Here is a 21,624-nt window from a genome sequence, read left to right as displayed (position 1 = left end):
TCTGGTTTTGGTCACTGTAGATTAATGTGCATTTTCTACCACTTTATATACAGGGAATCATAAATTACATACTCTTTTGTGTCTGCCTTCCTTCTCTCAGAATAATTATTTTGAGATTCATATATGTTATTGAATATATTGATATTCATTACTTTTTATTGCCAAGTTGTATTCCATTGTATGACTATACCACCGTTTTGTTTATACACATACCCGCTGATGAACATTTGGGTTGTGTCTCGTTTTTGGCTATTACAAATAAAGCTGACATAGACTTTTTTGTACATTTGTATATAAGTTGTTATATGGATATACACTTTCATTTCTATTCACTAAATATAAGTAGGAGTGGGATGATTAGGTCATTTGGTAAATATGTGTTTAAATTTATAAGAAACCACCAAACTATTTTCCAAAGTGGTTGTACCATTTTACAATCCTTTCAGTAGTGTATCAGAGTGCCAGTTCTTCTACTTCCCTGCCAACACTTGGTATAGTCAGTCTTTTTCATTTTAATAGGTATATAGTGGTATTTGTGATTTGAATTTTCATTTTTCTCCTGACTAATTATGTTGAACATCTCTTCATGTGCTTATTTGCCATCTGTATATCTTCAGTAGCAAAGTGTATATTCAGATATTCTGCCCATTTTTTTCTCTTGGGTTGCTTGTTTTCTTATTATTAAATTTTGAATTCATTATGTATTCTGGATAGAAATCCCTTATGAGATATGCAATTTGCAGATATTTTCTGCCAGTCTGTGAACTGTCTTTTATCTTTAAACAGTATCTTTTGGGGACAGAAGTCCTTAACATTGATGTAGTCAAATTTGTCAAAATTTTCTTTTATGGACTTCGTTTGTGGCATTTGGTTCTGGTCCCATGGACTTCCTTTTTATTCTTGCAAGGATAGCAATTTATACTTTAAAATATTTTGTATATTTTATCTGATATTTCTGAATATTTATAGTACAGGTGTTCTGTATTATTTCTGTCCATTTTGCTGCTAGAACCACTGAAAGTGCAGCTTTAGTGCATGTTATGTTTGAAAATTTTATCAGTTTGTAACTTACAGAAATTCCAACCCCCCCATTTTTGATCCAGTGGAGTCTTTGTAACCTGGAATCTACCATTTATATTTTTCCAACAAATAGTTACATGTTATTTATAATGTTTTTGTCAGAGTAAATTAAAGATAATTTAGGTCATTGAATAAAAATTCAAAGGATAATTTATGGGCTAACTAATCACTAATGATAACTAATCATGGATATTTTAATTAATAGTCTCATGACTAGGGTTTAAATAAATTGAATTGATTTGTAGCAGCTATCTAGAAACATAAAAGACATTTGTTATTTTAATGGTCATTTTCTATTTGCATGTTTAATATCTGACTCCCTTTTTTTTCTCTTTTATTTTTAGATCACAAAATTTGTCCAGGATAGACATAGAGCTAGAAGAAACAGACTTCGTAAAGATCAACTTAAGAAACTCCCTATACATAAATTCAAAAAAGGTAAGTGAATATTTTTATTTTCTAAATAAAAACCCTTAGTTTATTTAATAGTACATGGTGATTATACTCTAATGCAACCTTCTGAGTCCTTGCCATACCCTATGCCTAACACTTAGTTAATAATGAATGAGTGAATGTGGAAGAAGGTCTTTTGCTGTGGTTTATCCTGGTGAAGGCAAGAAGGGGGTACATGGTCTTCAGAGAATTTAAAAACAATAGTGAAACTGACCAAAATGCTTTTTATTATCCCCATGTGCCAGAAGTTCTAAACATCAGTAGGTAAAATACTTATCTCCACCAGGGTGGTCTGCTCCCACTCTCTCTCCCACCCTACACCACCACTGTATTAACATTGCAGTAATTAAACACATAGTTTATAGTGTTGTGTTAACTAAACACAGTAGATAGCTATTATGTGTCAATATATTGTAAATGTATCATCTCATTTAATTTTCATATTTCTATGAAATGGGTACTATAATGGGCATTATATATGAGGAAATAGTGGGTCAGAAAGGCAAAAAATTTAATGTCTCACAGCCAGCACTAACAGAGCTTGGGAGGGGCATGGGTCTAATACTTTAGCCAATGTAGTTTCTCCTGCTTATGCTTGGTGAGCTTTTAGTGTAGGTACATGCTTATTAAATCTTTTTGGCCAGTAGTCCCCAGAATTTTCAATTTCTGTACCAGTAAAAATGTTCTGTTTTTTAATTCAGCAGAGAAAATGCATAGAGAGTGGAAAGGAGAAGTAGAGAAGGCATTAAAACTTAATTCTGTAAGCTATACTTCAATAAAAAAAACTTAGTTCTGCAAATTTTTTATTTTTCCAAGTAACAAAATGTTTAAAAAACCTACCATTTATAATAACCATATTTTATGAAAAATATAAAAACAAATAAATAGGAAAATTACATGTTAAAAATAAATAACATTCGTAAAAATGCAGTGTGCTATCATCATACAGTGCGGATTAAGTAAAAGTTATTCATAAACCAATTTGAGGACTGGCTTTAGGAATCACTTTTTTAGGCTCCATTTTGTATGTTAATTTTTATGTTTCCTAAAACCAGGGGGAAAAAAAGAGTAAAATAAATGATGTTGATATTGTCCTAGGCTAAAAAGGGCGTGCATAGTTGGCTTTTCTTCTGAGTAAGGTAAGTAGCCGTTGTAGGATTTTGAGCAGAGAAAAGATAAGATCTAAATTAAAAGTTGAGTGGGCCTTTCTTGCTGCTATGTTAAGAATAGGATGCAGAAGGTCGGGGTGTAAGCAGAGACCAGATGGGGGCCGTCACAGTAATCCAAGTGAAAGATGCATGTGGCTTGGACTGGAGTGGCAACAGTAGAGGGAGTGAAGAAATTTTAGATTCTAGATACATTTGTAAGATGGAATGTACTGGATTTATTGATGGACTAGTTATGGGGAGAGGAAACAAGGATGACTCCAGATTTTGTGGTCTCAGTGACTGGAAGGATGGCATTGCCTTAAATAGAAATAAGGATGGTGGAGCAGGTTTGGGGAGGAAATTTGGGAAATCAGTGTTGGACATGTGGAATTTCACATGTTCACTAGACATTTAAATGAGTCTGGAGTTTAAGAGAGAGGTCTGAACTGGAAGTATTGATATAAAAAGATGTGTTTAAATCATAAGACTGGATAAGATTACCAAGAGAATGAGTATGGATGGACAGAATACTAAAGACACATTGGGGCATCCCAACATTGAGTAAGGAAGAAGAGGAATCAGCAGTGGAGACTGAGAAGGGGTGACTAAGTTATACAGAGGAAAATCAGAAGGAGTGGTTTACCAGAAACCAAGTGATGCAAATCTCTAAGGAGCAAGGAGTGATAGATAACTTGTGTCAAATGTTCCTGATAGATAAGTAAGATGAGAACTAATTGACCATTAGAAGTTATTATCATGATGTACAGTTTTGACAGAGTGGTCCGTCCAAAAACCTGATTGTGGTGGGTTTGAGAATGGAAGGAGAGGAACAGTAACTATAGACAACTTTTTCAAGAAACTTAACTACAAAGGGGAGTAAAGAAATAGTGTAGTAGCTGGTAGGGGAAGTTTCATTAAGAAATAACAGCATATTGCTGAAGGAAATTGGTGACGTAGGTGATAGATGGGGGAATTGCTATAATAATGTCTTTGTGAAGGCAAGAAGGCATGGGATCTGGTGTACAAATAGTTGGATTGGCCTTAGAAAGGAGCATGGAGAGTTGAGCTAAGGGAAAGTAGAATATGTGGGTGCAAAATCCTGGTAGTGTTTGTGGTGGTCAGGCTATGGAAATATTCTTTACTTCCATTGTTCTCAATGAAGTAGAAAACACAATCATCAACTGAAAGCTGAGGATGGGGGAGGAGATTTTGGAGGTCTAAGAACAGAAAGGTATAAAATGTTATTCTGGGAGAGTAGATGGGCAGATGGACTAGGGACATATAAAACATTGCCTGGGAGCCTGAACCTCCCTTTCAGGTTCATAGTTATGAACCAATCAGCATAACTGTGTGTTTTTCTCTAGCCATGTTCATCTGTATGGTGTTTATCCTTACCATACCTTCACATTTTTTAAAAAATGTGAAGTATGACATGTATACAGAAAAGTACTTAAGACATTTTTCTGGAACCATCCAATTCAAGAAACAGAACATTACTAGCATCGCAGAAACTACTGTGTCCCCTTCTAGATTGTAATCCTTTCCTCCTCACTGGAAGTAATCACTATGCTGGCTTATGACAATTATTTCATTGCCTTTATCTTAAGTTTTGTCACCTATGTATGGATTCCAAAACAATATGATTTAATTTTTCCTATTTTTGAATTGCGTTTTTGGCCTTACCTCTTTTTTTTTTTTTTTTTTTTTGCGGTACGCGGGCCTCTCACTGTTGTGGCCTCTCCCGTTGCGGAGCACAGGCTCCGGACACGCAGGCTCAGCGGCCATGGCTCACAGGCCCAGCCGCTCCGCGGCATGTGGGATCTTCTTGGACCAGGGCACAAACCCGTGTCCCCTGCATCGGCAGGCAGACTCTCAACCACTGCACCACCAGGGAAGCCCCTTACCTGTTTTATTAACAGTTTTTTTGGTGAAATTAACCCACTTTATTACATGTATATGTAGTTCATTCACTTTTATTTCTTTGTATAAATATATTATTTATCCTTTTTACTATTAATACACATTGGGGTTTTTTGTTTTGTTTTTTATTTATTTTTTATTGAAGTATAGTTGATATTCAATGTTCTGTTTTGTTTCCCCAGTTTGGGGCCATTATAGACCATACTTTTAAGAACATTCTTGTACATATATTCTGGTGTATATGAGCATGAATTTCTTTAGAGTATATACCTAGAAGTAGATTAGCTGGCTTAGGATATACATGTCTTCAATTTTATTGGATAATACCAAGTTTTTTTCAAAGTGATGATGGTACCAGTTTATATTCCCATCAATAGTGTATAGGAGTTCCTGTTGTCCCACATATGTACCAATATTTTGTACTGACAGCCCTTTAAATTTTAGCCAATCCAATGGGTTTATAAAGATAGCTCATAGTGGTTTTAATTTACATTTCCCTTCTCGTCTGTGAGGTTAAGTGCCTGTTTATATTTTTATTGACTAGCTAGATTTTCACTTCCATGAAGCACCTTTCATGTCATTTTCCTGTTGGGTTATCCTCCCCTGCTTTTTACATGTAGGAGGAATTCTTCAGATGTTCTCACAAACCCACCCTGGAGTTGTGGTGTGTGGTGAATCAGTTCTTCACTGATTTTTTGTGTCTTAACTGTCTTCTAGTTTGTCGCTTATGTTTTCATAGGACTAAAGTTCTTTTTTAATATATATATATATATATATTTTTTTTTGGCTGCGTTGGGTGTTTGTTGCTGTGTGCAGGCTTTCTCTAGTTGCGGCAAGCGGGGGCTAGTCTTTGTTGGTGTGCGCGGGCTTCTCGTTGCGGTGGCTTCTCTTGTTGCAGAGCATGGGATCTAGGTGCGCGGGCGTCAGTAGTTGTGGCACGTGGTCTCAGTAGTTGTGGCTCGCGGGGTCTAGAGTGCAGGCTCTGTAGTTGTGGTGCACGGGCTTAGTTGCTCTGTGGCATGTGGGATCTTCCCGGACCAGGGATCGAACCTGTGTCCCCTGCATTGGCAAGCAGATTCTTAACCACTGCACGACCAGGGAAGTCCCCTAAAGTTCTTTTATGGTAGTGTTTTTGCATGTTTTAAAAGAACTTTTTCCATACTCTAAGGTCACATAGATATTATATTATCTTCTGAAAGCTTTCTAGTTTTGCCTTTCATGTTTGGGTATTTAGTCTGTCTAAATTGATTATGTAAAATGGAGGCCCAATTTAAGTTATTTCCAATTTGATATTTTGTATAAGGATATCCAGTTGTCCCAGAGCTAAGTATTAAAAATAAACTGTTCACAGTGTTGGTCACCTCTGACGCAGTCAGAGGTGTGTGAGTTTGTTTCTGGACTTCTGTTGGTCTTGTGTGTGAGTTTGTTTCCGGACTTCTGTTGGTCTTGTTGTTTGTCCTTATACCAATACCACACTATCTCAGTTACTGTAGGTTTATGGTAAGTCTTGATATCTGATCAAGTTAGTCCTCCCACCTTGCTCTTCTTCAACAATTTTTAGTTATTTTTGACACTTTGAATTTCCATGTAAATTTAAAATCAGCTTGTCAAGGCCACCGTACCTCTAAACATATACATACAACTATTGTATTTGTTGTAGTACAATAGACATAACATAAAAGTTACTACTGTAACCATTTTTAAGTGTAAAGTTCAGTGACATTAACTATATTCATATTGTTGTGCAGTCATCACCACCATCCATCTCCAGAACTTTTCCACCCTCCCAAACTGAAACTCTGCACCCAGTAAACAATAACTCCATTTTCCCCTCCCACCAGCCCATGGCAACTATCATTCTGCTTTCTATCTCTATGAATTTGACTTTTATAGGTATGTTATGTAAGTAAAATAATAAGTGATTGGCTTATTTCACTTAGCATAGTGTCCTCAAGGTTTATCCGTATTGTATTATGTATCAGAATTTCTTTCCTTAAGGCTGAGTAATATTCATAATATTCTATGCATGTACCACATACTGTTTATCCATTCGTGTGTTGCTAGATACCTGGGTGCTATTGTGAATAATGCTGCTGTAAACATAGAGGGACAAATATCTGTCTGAGTCTCTGCTTTCAATTCTTTTGGGTATATATCCAGAAGTGGAATTGCTGGATTAAATGGTAATTCTCTGTTTAATTTTTTGAGGAACACCATACCATTTTCCATAGTGGCTGCATCATTTTACATTCCCACCAGCACTGCACAAGAGTTCCAGTTTTTCTACATCCTTGCCAACGCTGTCATTTTCTGGGTTTTTTTTTTTGATAATATTCATCCCCTAATGGATGTGACATGGTATCTCATTGTGGTTTTGCTTTGAATCTCCCTAATGATTAATGATGTTAAGCATGTTTTCATGTGCTTATTGGCCATTTGTCTTCTTTGTAGAAATGTCAGTTCAAGTCCTTGGTTGTATTTATCTTTAACCTTTTGGGAAATAATTTCAAACTTAGAAAAACTTTGCTTCAAAGTTAAAAAACTTTTGTTCTGAGAAAGAGTCTGTTAAGAGGACAAAAAAACTTCGCATGAATTGTCCAAAAACACCCATATACCCTTTACCCAGATTTACCTATTACTTACTATATTAGCTTCCATAGGGTTGCTATAACAAAGTACCACAAACTAGGTGGCTTAAAACAATAGAAATTTATTTTCTCATATTTCTAGAAGCTAGAATTCCAAACTCAAGGTGTTGGCAGGGTTGTTTTGTTCCTAATCTAGGGAAGGAGTCTTCCTTGCCTCTTCCTTGTTTCTGGTGGTTGCTGGCAATCCTTGGCTTTCCTTGACTTGTGGCAGCATAACTCCAATCTCTGCCTCCATCTTCACATGGCTTTTTTCCCTGTGTGTATATGTGTGTCTAAATTTCCATTTCTTATAAGAACACCCAAATCCATTGTAACCTCATCTTAACTTGATTACATCTGGAAGGAACCTATATCCAAATAAAGTACATTCACAGGTTCCAAGTGGACATGAGTTTTTGGAGGCAACCTATTGCTTTATCATTTTTGCTCTCCTTCTTTACGTATGTATGTATGTATATAAAATTTTTCATCTAAATAATTTGAGAGTAAGTTATATGCATCATGATCCTTTATGTCTAAATATTTTCATGTGTATTTCTTAAGAATAATGAGATTCTTTTGTGGTACTGCACTTAAGTCACCAACTTCAGGAAATTTGTTGATGGATGATTTTAATCTAATTCATTCCTTTTTCTAGTTTTGTCAGTTGTTCCAATAGGTTCCTTTATAATAATTTTTCTTCCAGTATAGTATCCAATCTAGTATCACTTATTGCATGTAGTTATCATATTTCTTTGGGTTTCTTTAATCTGGACTTTTTATTCAGCCTTTGTCTTTTGTGACATTGACATTTAGAATAACACAGTGCCCCTGCCTTTTGTTAAAAAACATTTTTGTTTTTTAACAGATTTTATTTTTAGAGCAGTTTTAGGTTTACAGAAAAATTGAGCAGAAAGTATAGAGAGCTTTTATATGCCCCTCCCCTCTTAAAATACTCCTAATATTATCATCTTTCACTTGTGTGGTACATTTGTTACAAATGATGAATAAATATTGAAATATTATTAACTAAATTACATAGTCTGCATTAGAGTTCCCTCTTTGCATTGTACAATTCTGTGCATTTTGACAAATGTGTAATGTCATGTATCTACCATATCATATAGAATAGTTTCACTGCTCTGAAAATCCCCTGTGCCCCATCTATTCATCCCTTTCTCTTTCCTTCCCACAAACCACTGGCGACCGCTCATCTTTTACTGTCTCTATAGTTTTACCTGTTGCAGACTGTCATATAGTTGGAATAGCAAATATGCATTTAAGGCTCCTCCGTGACTTTTTGTAGCTTGATAGGTTATTTCTTTTTGTTGCTGAATAATACTCCATTGTATGTCTGTACCAAAGTATGTTTATTCCATATTGTCTATGGAAGAACATCTTAGTTGCTTCCAGGTTTTGGCTGTTAAGAATCAAGCTGCAGTAAACTTCTGTGTGCATGTTTTTGTGTGGACATAAGTTTTCCAACACATTTGGGTAAACAGCAAGGAGCATGATAGCTGGATCATGAGGTAAGACACTGTGTGGCTTTGTAAGAAAACGCTAAACTGTCTTCCGAAGTAGCTGTACCATTTTGCTCTCCCACCAGAAATAACTGAGAGTTCTGTTGCTGCACATCCTCCCCAGCGTTTGGTGTGGTCAGTGTTTTGTATTGTAGCCATTCTAGTAGGTGTGTAGTGGTATCTCATACATATAATGTTGTGCAGCTTTTTAGATGCTTATTTGTATTTGCCATCTGTATATCTTCTTTGATGAGATCTTTTACTCACGTTTTAATTGGGTTGTACACTTGACTGAATGTTTGTATTCCTCCAAGATTCATATGTTAGAGCCATAATCCCCAGTGTGATGATATTTGGAGGTAGGGGCCTTTGGGAAGTCATTAGGTCATGAGGATGAGGCCCTCATGCATGGGATTAAGTGCCTTCGTACTTGAAGAGACACAAGAGACATGATCTCTCCCTCATGTGAGGATACAGCAAGAAGGCAGACATCTGCAAATCAGGAAGAGAGCGATCACCAGGAACCAAATTGGCCAACCCCTTAATCTTGGATTCCCTAGCCTTCAGAACTGTGGGGAGTCAATGTTTGTTGTTTAAACCACCCAGTCCATGGTATCTGTTATGGCAGCCCAAATGGACTAAGACAGGTTGTTTTCTTGTTTGAGTTTTAAGAATTCTTTGTATATTTTGGATACCAAGTCTTTATCCGATATGTATTTTGCAAACATTTTTTCCCAGTGTGTGGCTTGTTTTTTCAATCTCGAACAATGTCTTTCTCAAAGAAGTTTTTGATTTTAATGAAGTCCCTCCTATCGGCTTTTTTCTTTCATGGTTCATTCTTCTGGTGTTGTACCTAAAAACTCACTGTCAGTGACCAAATGGGACTCGTTCTGGGAATAGAAGTATGGCTTGATATTAGGAAAAATCATCAGCATAATTCTCTATGTTAATAGGTCTAAGAAGAAACAATCAGATGATTATGTACCAGACACAAAAAGCACATACTGCATGATTCCATTTATATAAAATTCCAAAAAATGCAAACTAATCTATGGTGACAGAAAGCAGATCACTGGTTACCTGGAGCCCAGGGGTGGAGAGAGAGATTGATTGATTGCACAGGGAGTACAAGGAAACTTTTGGGGGGTGATGGAAATGTTCTGTATCTTGATTGTGGACATGGTTTCTCAGGTGTACATATCTGTGAAAATTCATAGAATTGTATACTTTAAATGGGTGCAGTTTCTTGTATGTAGATTATACCTCAATAAAGTTGAAAAATATTTTAAAAGAAAACTCACTGTCAAATTCAAGGTCACCTAGATTTTCTGTTATCTTCTAGAAGTTTTAGAGTTTTGCCTTTTCCGTTTAGGTCTATGATCCATTTTGAGTTAATTTTTGGGAATGGTGTAACATCTATGTCCAGATTCTTTTTTTGATATTTCTTTTTATTCTGGTAAAGTATGTATATAACATAAAATTTGTCATTTTAACCATCTTAAGGGTACAATTCAATGGTATTAATTACAATCACAGTGTTTTTGCAGATATCACCACTATCTATTTCTAAAACTTTTTCATCATTCTGGAAACTCTGTACCTCTGAAACAATTTCTTCCTGTTCCCACCTCCCACCAGTCTCTGATAACCTCTAGTCTACTTTCTGTCACTACAAATTTGCCTATTCTAGATATTTCTTGTAAGTGGAATCATGCAATATTTGTCCTTTTATGTCTAGTTTATATCATTTAGCATAATGTTTTCAAGGATTACCCATGTTGTAGCATGTATCAGAACTTCATTGCTTTTTATGACTGAATAATATTCCATTGTATGAATTTACCACATTTTGTATATCCATTTATCTGCTGATGGACACTTGAGTTACTTCCACCTTTTGGCCATTGTGAATAACACTGAAAATTGGTGTAGAAGTATATTTGAGTTCCTGCATTCATTTTTTGAGTAAGTACCTAAGAGAGCTATTGCTGGATCATATGGCAATTCTGTGTTTAACTTTTTGAGAAACTGCCATACTGTTCCACAGTGTATTCTTAATTATGACACCAAGAGCATGAACAAAAAAAGAATAGAGAATTTGGACTTCATCATAATTAAAAGGTTTTGTGCTTCAAAGAACATTGACAACGATGTGGAAGAATAAGAACCCTTGTGCATTGTTGCTGGGAATGTAAGACAGTGCAATGGCTGTGAACAGTGGAAAACAGTATGGAGGTTCCTTAAAAAACTAAAAATAGAACTACCTTATGACCCAGCAATCCCACTACTGGGCATATACCCTGAGAAAACCATAATTCAAAAAGAGACATGTACCACAATGTTCATTGCAGCACTATTTACAGTAGCCAGGACATGGAAGCAACCTAAGTGTCCATCGACAGATGAATGGATAAAGAAGATGTGGCACATATATACAATGGAATATTACTCAGCCATAAAAAGGAACGAAACTGAGTTATTTGTAGTGAGGTGGATGGACCTAGAGTCTGTCATACAGAATGAAGTAAGTCAGAAAGAGAAAACAAATACCCTATGCTAACACATATATATGGAATCTAAAAAAAACCCCCAAAACATGGTACTGACGAACCTAGTTGCAGGGCAGGAATAAAGAGATAGACATAGAAAATGGACCTGACATGGGGTGGGAGGGGAAAGCTGGGGCAAAGTGAGAGTAGCATCGACAATATATACACTACCGAATGTAAAATAGTTGGCTGGTGGGAAGCAGCAGCATAGCACAGGGAGACCAGCTCAGTGCTGTGTGACCACCTAGAGGGGTGGGATAGGGAGGGTGGGAAGGAGGCTGAAGAGCGAGGTGATATAGGGACATGTGTATGCATATGGCTGATTTGCTTTGTTGTGCAACAGAAACTAACACAGTATTGTGAAGCAGTTATACTCCAATAAAGATCTGTTAAAAAAAAAAGACATTGCCATAAAATAGATAATAAGAACCTGCTGTATATAAAATAAAAGAAAATAAAAAAAAGAATACATTGCCAATTCCAAGCTCATGAAGATTTACCCCTATGTTTTCTTTTAAGAGTTTTATGGTTGTAGCCCATACTAGGTCTTTGATCAGTTTTGAGTTAATTTTTATATATAGTGTGAGGTAGGGCTTCAACTTTATTCTTTTGCATGTGGAAATGCAATTGTCCGAGCCCCATTTGTTGAAATGACTATTCTTTCTTCATTGAATGGTCTTTTACCCTTGTCAAAAATATTGGCCATAGATGAATGGGTTTATTTCTAGACTCTCAAATCTGTTCCATTGATCTCTATGTCTGTCCTTATGCCAGTACCACGCTGTTTTGATTACTCTGGATTTGCACTACATTTTGAAATTGGGAAGTATGAGTTTTCCAACCTTGTTCTTTATTTTCCAAGATTGTTTTGGCTATTTAGGATCCCTTGCGAATTCCATCTGAATTTGAGGTTTGAGCTTTCCATTTCTGCAAAAAAGGCTGTAGGAATTTTGACAGGGATTGTGTTGAACTTGTAGATTGCTTAGGGTAGGATTGAAACTTTAACAATATTACATCTTCCAATCCATGAAAATGGGATGTCTTTCTATTTATTTAGGTCTTCTTTAGTGGCTTCCATCAGTGTCTTACAGTTTTCAGTATATAAGTCTTATCACCTCCTTTGTTAATAGATTTTTTTCCTACGTATTTTATTCTTTTAGATGCTATTGCAAATGGAATTAATTTCTTAATTTTCTTTTTGGATTGTATATTGCTGGTGTATAGAAACCCAACTGATATGTTGATTTTGTAACCTGCAACTTAGCTGAATTTATTAACTCTAGTAGGTTTCTTGTGGATTCATTGAGATTTTCCATACATAGGATTATGTCGTCTGCGAATATACATAGTTTTACTTTTTCCTTTACAATTTTGGATTCCTTTTATTTCCTTTCATTGTGAATTTCTCTGGGTAGAACCTCCAGTACAGTGTTGAATAGCAGTGGTGAAATCATGCGCCCTTATCTTGTTCCAGATCTTAGGAGGAAAGCTTTCAGTTTTTCACCATTGAGTATGATGTTAGTTGTATAATTTTCAAAAATGCCATTTATCCAATGAAAAAATGGGCAGAAGACCTAAATAGACATTTCTCCAAAGAAGATATAACAGATGACCAACAGGCACATGAAAAGATACTCAACATCGCTGATTATTAGAGAAATGCAAATCAAAACCACAATGAGTTATCACCTCACACCAGTCAGAATGGCCATCATCAAAAAGTCTACAAATAATAAATGCTGGCAGGGGAGAAAAAGGAACCCTCCTACACTGTTGGTGGGAAGGTAAATTGGTACAACCACTATGGAAAACAGTATGGAGATTCCTTAAAAAACTAAAAATAGAGCTACCATATGATCCAGCAATCCCACTCCTGGGCATATATCTAGAAAAGACGAAGACTCTAATTCAAAAATGTACATGTACCTCAGTGTTCATAGCAGCACTATTTACAATAACTAAGATATGGAAGTAACTTAAGTGTCCTTCAGCAGATGAATGGATAAAGAAGATGTGGTGTATGTATACAATGGAATATTACTGAGCCATGAAAAAACAATGAACTATTGCCATTTGCAGCAACATGGATGGACCTAGAGAATATCATACTAAGTGAAGTAAGGCAGAGAAAGACAAATATCATATGATATCACTTATATGTGGAATCTAAAAAATAATACAAATGAATCTATATACAAAACAGAGTCACAGACATAAAAAGCATACTTCTGGTTACCAAAGGGAGAGGAGGGAGGGAATTAGGAGTATGGGATTATCGGATACAAACTACTGTACATAAAATAGATAAGCAACAAGGATTTACTGTATAACATAGGGAACTATATTCAGTATGAGAAAAATGAAAAAATGCCATTTATCACAATGATAAAGTTCTCTCTTATTTTTTTAAAGGTGAATTTTTAACATTTTGTTTATTTTTTTTTGGCTGTGTTGGGTCTTTGTTGCTGCGTGCAGGCTTTCTCTAGTTGTGGCGAGTGGGGGCTACTCTTCTTTGCGGTGCACGGACTTCTCATTGCCATGGCTTCTCTTGTTGCAGAGCATGGGCTCTAGGTGCACGGGCTTCAGTAGTTGTGGCATGCGGGCTTCCATAGTTGTGGCACACGGGCTCAGTAGTTGTGGCTCATGGGCTCTAGAGCTCAGGCTCAGTAGTTGTGGTGCACGGGCTTAGTTGTTCCACAGCATGTGGGATCTTACTGGACCAGGGATCGAACCTGTGTCCCCTGCATTGGCAGGTGGATTCTTTATTTTTTTTTTTTTTTTTTGCGGTACACAGGCCTCTCACTGTTGTGGCCTCTTCCGTTGCGGAGCACAGGCTCCGGACGCGCAGGCTCAGCGGCCATGGCTCACGGGCCCAGCCGCTCTGCAGCATGTGGGATCTTCCCAGACCAGGGCACGAACCTGTGTCCCCTGCATTGGCAGGCGGACTCTCAACCACTGCGCCACCAGGGAAGCCCTAAAGTTCTCTTTTATCTAGATGAATTTTTTTGGTATGCCTCGTTGTTCTGGCACCATTTTTAAAAAGATTATCCTTTCTTTCTTGCTCTGTTGTCAAAGAGCAGTGGACTATATTTATGTGGCTCTATTTCTGGGCTTTTTATTCTGCCCCATTTATCTGTATGTTTTTCACCAGTTCCATATTGTGACTGTGGTAGCCTTATAGTTAAGTATTCAAGTGAGGAAGGTTAGGGTCTACTCAGGAACTCCCCCGGTGTCTGCATGTAAGACTGCAGCCTCTCTGGAGCTGTAGTAAATTGTGATACTGGAGCTTCTATCTAGTGTGTGTCTGTGGTACTGCAGACCCTAGTGCATAGTTTATCATCTTTGTTCTCAGAGACCCCCAGTCTGGCACCCCATTCTTGTCAGTACTTGGATACATCAAGATAGAAACTGCTCCCTTGGGCAGCCCTTCTAAAATTCTGACATTAGGCATACATTCTATACCTTTCCCTTACCAGGTAGAACACAGGAGTTAGGGGTTACCTCCCAGGGGAGAGAAGTTCTGGTGTAAGAGAGTGGACAGTGTAATGAATTTTCTTAGCGGGCTTTGATGTTGTTGGCTTCACCCTTGCCTTTGTTGCAGGAACCTTTTAACTGTTTTCTGGATTTCTCGGAGAGGCATTTGGTCTGTTTGTTAATATTAAGTCTCCATGGTGGCAGGCAGACCCAGGGCAGGCTTCCTGTTCTGCCATCTTGCTGACATCACTCCTCTCCTTCACTTTTGAAGGATAATTTTGCAGGGTACAGGATTCTAGGTTGGTGGGGGGGTTTTCCCCTCAATACATTAAATATTTTACTTCACTCTCTTCTTGCTTGTCTGGTTTCTGAGGAGAGTCAGGTGTAATTCTTATCTTTGTTCCTGTAAAGGTAAGGTGTTTTTTTCCCTCTGGCTTCTTTCAAGATAATTTTTTTTTAATCTTTGATCTTCTACAGTTTAAATATGATATGCTTAGGTTTCATATTTTTTGACATTTCCCTGCTCGGTGCTCTCTCATCTTCCTGGATTTGTGGGTTTTTGTCCTACATTAACGGGGAAGTTCTCAGTCATTTCTTCAAATACTGCTTCTGTCCCCTCTCTCTTTCTTCTCCTTCTGGTATTCCCATTACACACATGCTACACCTTTCTTTTTTAGCTGTTCTGCAGTTCTTGGGTATATTGGGTTTTGTTTTGTTCCACTCTTTTGCTTTTCAGTTTTGGAGGTTTCTATTGACATATCTTCAAGCTCAGCGATTCTTTACTCACCTGTGTCCAGTCTACTAATGCGCCCATCAAAGGCATGTTTCGTTTCTGTTTATGTTTTTGATCTGTAGCATTTCTTTTTAATTCTTTCATAGATTTTCCATCTCTCTGTTTACTTTACCTCGATCTGTTCTTGCATATTGTCTGCTTTATTCATTCGAGTCCTGATCGTATTAATCAGAGTTGTTTTGAATTTATGATCTGATAATCCTGACCTCCCTGCCGAATCTGAGGTTGGTTCTGATGCTTGCTCTTTCTCTTTAAACTGTGTTTTTTGCCTTTTAGTATCCCTTGTAATTTTTTGTTGGAAAAGTGGGACATGATATTCTGAGTGAAAGGAATTCCATTAAGTAGGCCATTGGTGGTGTGGTGGTGAGATGTGGGGGACAGGAAGCATTCTATAATCCTGTGAGTAGGTCTCAATCTTTTTGTGAGCCTGTCGGCTTTGGGCTGTGAACTTCACAAGTGCCTTTCGGTTTTTTCCCAGCCTTTAGTGTGACCTGATGGCTGGAGAAGTTGGAGTTGGGTTTTTCCCTTCCTCCATGTTGGTTAGACTCTGATAAAAACCCTAATAGGTTGTGATAGTTTATCCTTGAGGGCAGGCTTACTAAGAACAGAATGCCCTGGCATAGTTTAAAGTGGCTGCTTTTCTCCTCCCCTTCCAGAAGCCCAAGGGGATTTTTCTCCACCATTCACTGTGAGAACCTGGTAGAGCACCACAAGATAAAACTCACAAAAAATGTTCAGGCTTCGCTGGAGTTTTAAACTCTCAGACTTGTACACACTGAGCCTCTAGCAGTTCATCAATTACAGTTCAGTTTTTCCTACCCTGGTACTGGTTCCTGTGAAGTTTCTGCTCAGGGGTTTCTGCTCTGATAAGTTGTGATTCTCTGTATCTACCTGTCTGCATCTCCAGTGTAGGGGGCAGTAGTTTGCCCTGTGAGTTCATTTCTCTGATGGATCTAAGAAAAATTATTGATGTTTCAGTTTGCTCAGTTTTTTACTTGTTATGGCAGAATCATGACTTCTGCTTCTCACGTGCGAGACCAGAAAACTTCCCCTAGAGTTTTAAACTCTCAAACTCATCTACACTGAGCCTCCAGCAATTTATCAGTTACAGTTTACGATTTTCTACCTGGTGCTATTTTCCAGTCTTTTGCTCCTGGGCTTCTGCTCTAGTAGGGTGTGATTCTCTATATCTGCTAATCTGTCTGTCCAATTCGGGAGGAGGCAGTTTTCTCTGTGACCTTAGTCCTTCAATAGATCTAAAAAGAGCTGTTGATTTTCAGGGTTTTTTTTAGCGTTTTCCTTATTGTGAGCTTTTTCCGAGATCCTTAGGTGCCACACCAGAAACTGGAAGTCTCCCCTTTGCCCTTCTAGTTCTACTACTACTTCTGCTTCATACCACCGTGGTTGTAGGTGTGTTTCTAGATCATTTATTTACCTAGGAGTGAAACAGCTGAGTCATAGAGTATGTATATCATCAAATTTACTGCATAGTGCCAAGTTAATCTCCAAAGTGTTTATACCAATTTGCCATCCTACAAGAGGTAAATGAGAATTCCTGTTACTTTACACATTTCCAGGTCAGTCCAGTATTCTTAGAAATGTTTAGGCCTGATGAGATCTACCTGTCTTTCATGAGGCCTTCATTTAGTTTAGTGCCAACAAAATTATTTGTTAATACTATTTTTGATATATAAAGCTGCTTTTAAGAAATACTTTTAAGTATTAAAGTATTAATACTTTTAAGTATTTTAAGAAATACTGCCCTTAAGTAACTTATACCTTAACTTGTATGGTAAATTCCAGATTTAAATATCTATTCATGCATTCAGTAAATATGTACTGGGCACTTGCTGTGCTCTGGACACACTGTTCTACCTAAACATTGGGGATGCAGTAGTGAGCATAAGTCAAAAAGGAACTGTCATTCCAAGTTTTAACAAAAGATCTCACACTGGTTTCTTTAACTATTGAATTAATAGTTTAGAAAACATTTTGACTTAATGCATCTTTTTGTGAATTCCTAATACATAAATGAGTTGGGTCTCACATTTTTAAATTATTTGTTATTAGTCTACATCTTGAAGATATTTTTCTTTGCATAGGTTGTATTATTTTTTAACTTTTAAGAAACATTCATACCTAGCATGGCACTTACTTAGTAGGAATTCAGATATTTGCTACTTGCTCCAAATTATAATTAAGTCACAAACCATTTAAATTCAGTTATCCTAGTCCTAAAAATATTAAACTTTTCCAGCAGCTGGTAGAGTTCCAAACCTTTGCTAATATGCCCTCTTTTGTATCCACTGACAGTAGTTTTCAATTTGCACAAAAGACTTGACAGTGTAGAACTTTGTTCTCAGCATACCTATGATCATTTCATTGTAAGGCAAATTATGAGAAATTTAGAACCAATCACTGGATGAATTTTTTAGAAGTGGCAGACTAAACACATTTTGATCGTTGTTATTGTCTGTGAAAAAGTCCAACTATTTTGTCATAATTATGAAAAGGATAAAATCAAATGGTTTCCACATGAACATAGCATTGGAGACCATTTAAATTTTTTTAAAAAGTTAATCCTTTGCCAAAAGCCTTAACCTTGAATTTTTTTTCTTAGTCCAGATGCTTGGCACTACACAGTTTGAAAGTATGAAAAGCCTGTCAAGTTCATCACTGTCAAAGGATAATGATAGTGTTGAACACTGATGTTCTCTATGCCTTTCAAGTGTAAAGACTGAAATAATCCAGTTTATCCAAAAGAAATCCCACCCACTTTTTCTTACTTGTGGGAAGTTATCTCACCAAGAACTCTCAATCCAGGCTGCAACATACGATTGTACAGGTCGTACATTGCACAACTCTGGGAGGTTTTCATTCATTCTTCGTTATCAGAGATTTTTATATTTGTGATAACAATTATTTGAGGGGCAAAGAGCAATAAAGTACCTTGAGGAAGTGTTGCTTTTTTCCTGATTTGCTTCAGGGTGTCATTGAGCCAGTAGAATTTTTGGTGTGAACATAGAATGATTGATGTAGTGCTGTAGCCATCTTAACAATCTGCTACGCAATCACCCAAATCCCAAATGCAGACACATTTACAGGACAAATGATCCATTTCTTTAACAAATAAGGTGTACAAAGAGGGCAGGGCAGTTTTAGATTAAAAGAGACTTACAAGTCATCAGCCAGATGCAATGTTTGGACCCTGTTTGGATCCTAGTTTGAATAAACTATCTGCAAAAGGACAGTTTTAAGACAACTGAAGACATTTGAATATGCCTTGGGTATTGGATGATATTAAGAAATTACTGTTCATTTTGTTAGGTGTGTAATAGTATTGTGATTACAAATTCTAAAAATCCTTATCTTTTAGACATATATACTAAAGTATGTGTTGGTAACATGATATGTCTCAGAATTTGCTTTAAATGTTGATACTTCAGGGAAACAACCAGAGGAAGTTATCAGATCTAACAAAAATAGTAGAATATTGAAAACTGTTGAAACTCAGTGATGGTACATGAGGTGGTATAATGGTATATATCATTATACTTTTGTGTATGTTTGAAACTTTTCTAATTTAAAAAAAGTAAAAGAAAGAAAGAAACTGCCTACTCTCACTGGATCTTACGTCCAAAGGGAAATCCAGTAGAAGTCAGTGAGGAATGTTAATTATTTTACCTCTTCTCCCGGTAGAAATCATTCCATTTTAGGAATTATAGACAGCTCTAAAACTCCACTAGAATCACAAGTCATTTCCTTTCCTATAGCTGGTTCCTAGGCTTCCTTCTACCCCAGGTAAACTTTAGCAATTCGTATCAAAGCTATACTAGTTGGAGGGGTGGGTTTATGTAAGTGACGTAAGTAGTTCTTATGAACCCCACAGCAGTGAGGAAGTTAACTTTTAGAGGATCAGCAAAATGATACAGTGGAAAGAATACAGGATATGGAACCAAAAGACTTCGTTCTATTAGTGATTAAATGTGTGACTTGAGCACTTAACCTACCTCTCTGATAATACCTGCTGAAAGTACCTCACTAAGATATGAGAAGAAAGTAATGCAAAATCATGTCTTTTCAAATACAAATTACTATGGACCCAAACTAAGCAAGTGTAGTCGCATGCTAGCCATAAAATCTATGCAATTTCACCGGCCAGCTTAGATGTTCAGGATGCCTTAACTTCTGAAGAAAAAGAAATCTGAAGTTGTTATATAAGTGTCTCCTTTGTGTCCTACTGGATTATTTCTTACAGTTACTCTGAATTATACTTTTTCTAACTGTAAAATTATATTTTTTAATACTCCGTGTTATGGGAAATATTTTCACGTTTTCACATGTTTTCACATTAATTCACTGAATTAAGCTTTACATCAATTTGTATACACGATTACTAGATTATTTCAAAGTAGCTTATTTTTTTAATTGAGGTATATTTGATTTACAATATCATATAATTTTCAGGTGTACAGTACAGTGACTCACACTTTTTAAAGGTTATACTCGATTTGTTACTATAAAATATTGGCTGTATTCCCTGTGCTGTACAATATATCCTTGTAGCTTATTTATTTTATACCTAGTAGTGTGTACCTCTTAATCCTCTACCCCTATCTTCCCCTCTCTCCTTCCCTCTCCCCACTGGTAACCACTGGTTTGTTCTCTATATCCAGGAGTCTCTTTCCTTTTTTGTTATATTTAATTTTTTAGATTCTACATATAAGTGATATCACACAGTGTTTGCCTTTCTCTTAGTTCACTAATATCCTCCAAGTCCATCCATGTTGTTGCAAATGGCAAAATTTCATTCTTTATGACTGAGTAGTATTCCATTGTATATATGTACTGCGTCTTCTTAATCCATTCATCTCTTGATGAAGTTAGGTTGCTTCCATATCCTGGCTATTGTAAATAATGCTGCTATGAACATCGGGGTGCATATATCTTTTTGAGTTAATGTTTTTGTTTTCTTTGGATATATACCCAGGACTGGAACTGCTAGATCATTTGGTAGTTCTATTTTTAGTTTTTTGAGAAACCTCCGTACTGTTTTTCACAGTGGCTGCACCAACTTACATTCCCACCAACAGTGTAGGAGGGTTTTTTTCTCCACATCTTTGCCAACATTTGTTATTTGTGTTCTTTTTGATGATGGCCATTCTGACAGGTGTGAAGTGATAGCTAACTGTGGTTTTCATTTGCATTTCTCTGATGATTAGCGATGGTGAACATCTTTTCATGTGCCTGTTGGTCATCTGTATGTCTTCTTTGGAAAAATGTCTATTCAGGTCTTCTGCCCATTTTTTAAAATCGTGTTGTTTTTTTGATGCTGAGTTATATGAGTTGTTTATATATTTTGGATATCAACCCCTTATCACTCATAACACTTGCCCGTATTTTCTCCCATTCAGTAGTTGTCTTTTCGTTTTGTTCATTTTTGAAGTCTAGTTCCTTTTTTAAGTCATCTTTGGAAATAGTGATTTCTCTTTCTATACCTATTTTTATGTGCAATTTTTTGTCATAACATGGCTAAATGCAGGTGCACACCTGACTTTCATATTAGTTTGTTCAAGACTGAAAGAAAGCCAGTGTGGCTGAAGCACGAGTGAAGGGGGGGGTAAGAGTTGTGTGCGATGAGATGGGTGATCTGTATATCAGATCATATTCAGCTATATGAAGGCCGCGACAAGGAGCTCAGATTTTATTCTAAGTGAGATGGGGGACCATTTAAGTAGGACTGATGTGATGTGATTGAAGTTTTAAAAATATCACCCTGGCTGCTATGGAGAAAAACCATATGGGGCAGGAATAGAAGGGTAGGAACAGAGGAGGCTCTTAACAGTAATCCAGGCTACTGGACCAGCATAATTGAGGAAACAAGAGAAAAGGGGACAGATTGAGGATGTTTTACAGATAAAAGTTTACAGGACTTGGTGATGCTGAATGTAAGCTCTAAGGGAAAGAAGCATCAAGGACATGCCCAGGCCTGATAGTTCATCCTACTGCAGTGGCTGCCTTAAGTCTTGAGTGCTTCCTATTCTGATGGGTTGGTGCCTT

At 36.9% G+C, this 21,624-nt stretch overlaps 1 protein-coding gene across 4 annotated transcripts in view; it reads left to right on the top strand.

The window, feature by feature from the left end:
• Positions 1-21,624, top strand: part of RNF13 (ring finger protein 13) — a 132,440-nt gene that overhangs the window by 107,735 nt on the left and 3,081 nt on the right. For all 4 annotated transcript variants that reach the window (XM_067737515.1, XM_067737517.1, XM_067737516.1 and 1 more), the window contains one exon: positions 1,425-1,518. In XM_067737515.1, the coding sequence (XP_067593616.1) occupies positions 1,425-1,518 (94 nt within the window). The remainder of the gene's footprint in view (positions 1-1,424; positions 1,519-21,624) is intronic.

The sequence above is a fragment of the Pseudorca crassidens genome, chromosome 5 (genome assembly GCF_039906515.1).
Source record: "Pseudorca crassidens isolate mPseCra1 chromosome 5, mPseCra1.hap1, whole genome shotgun sequence".
NCBI lineage: Eukaryota > Metazoa > Chordata > Mammalia > Artiodactyla > Delphinidae > Pseudorca > Pseudorca crassidens.
The sequence above is the reverse complement of the archived record's forward strand: the minus strand, read 5'-3'. Positions and strand labels throughout refer to the sequence as shown.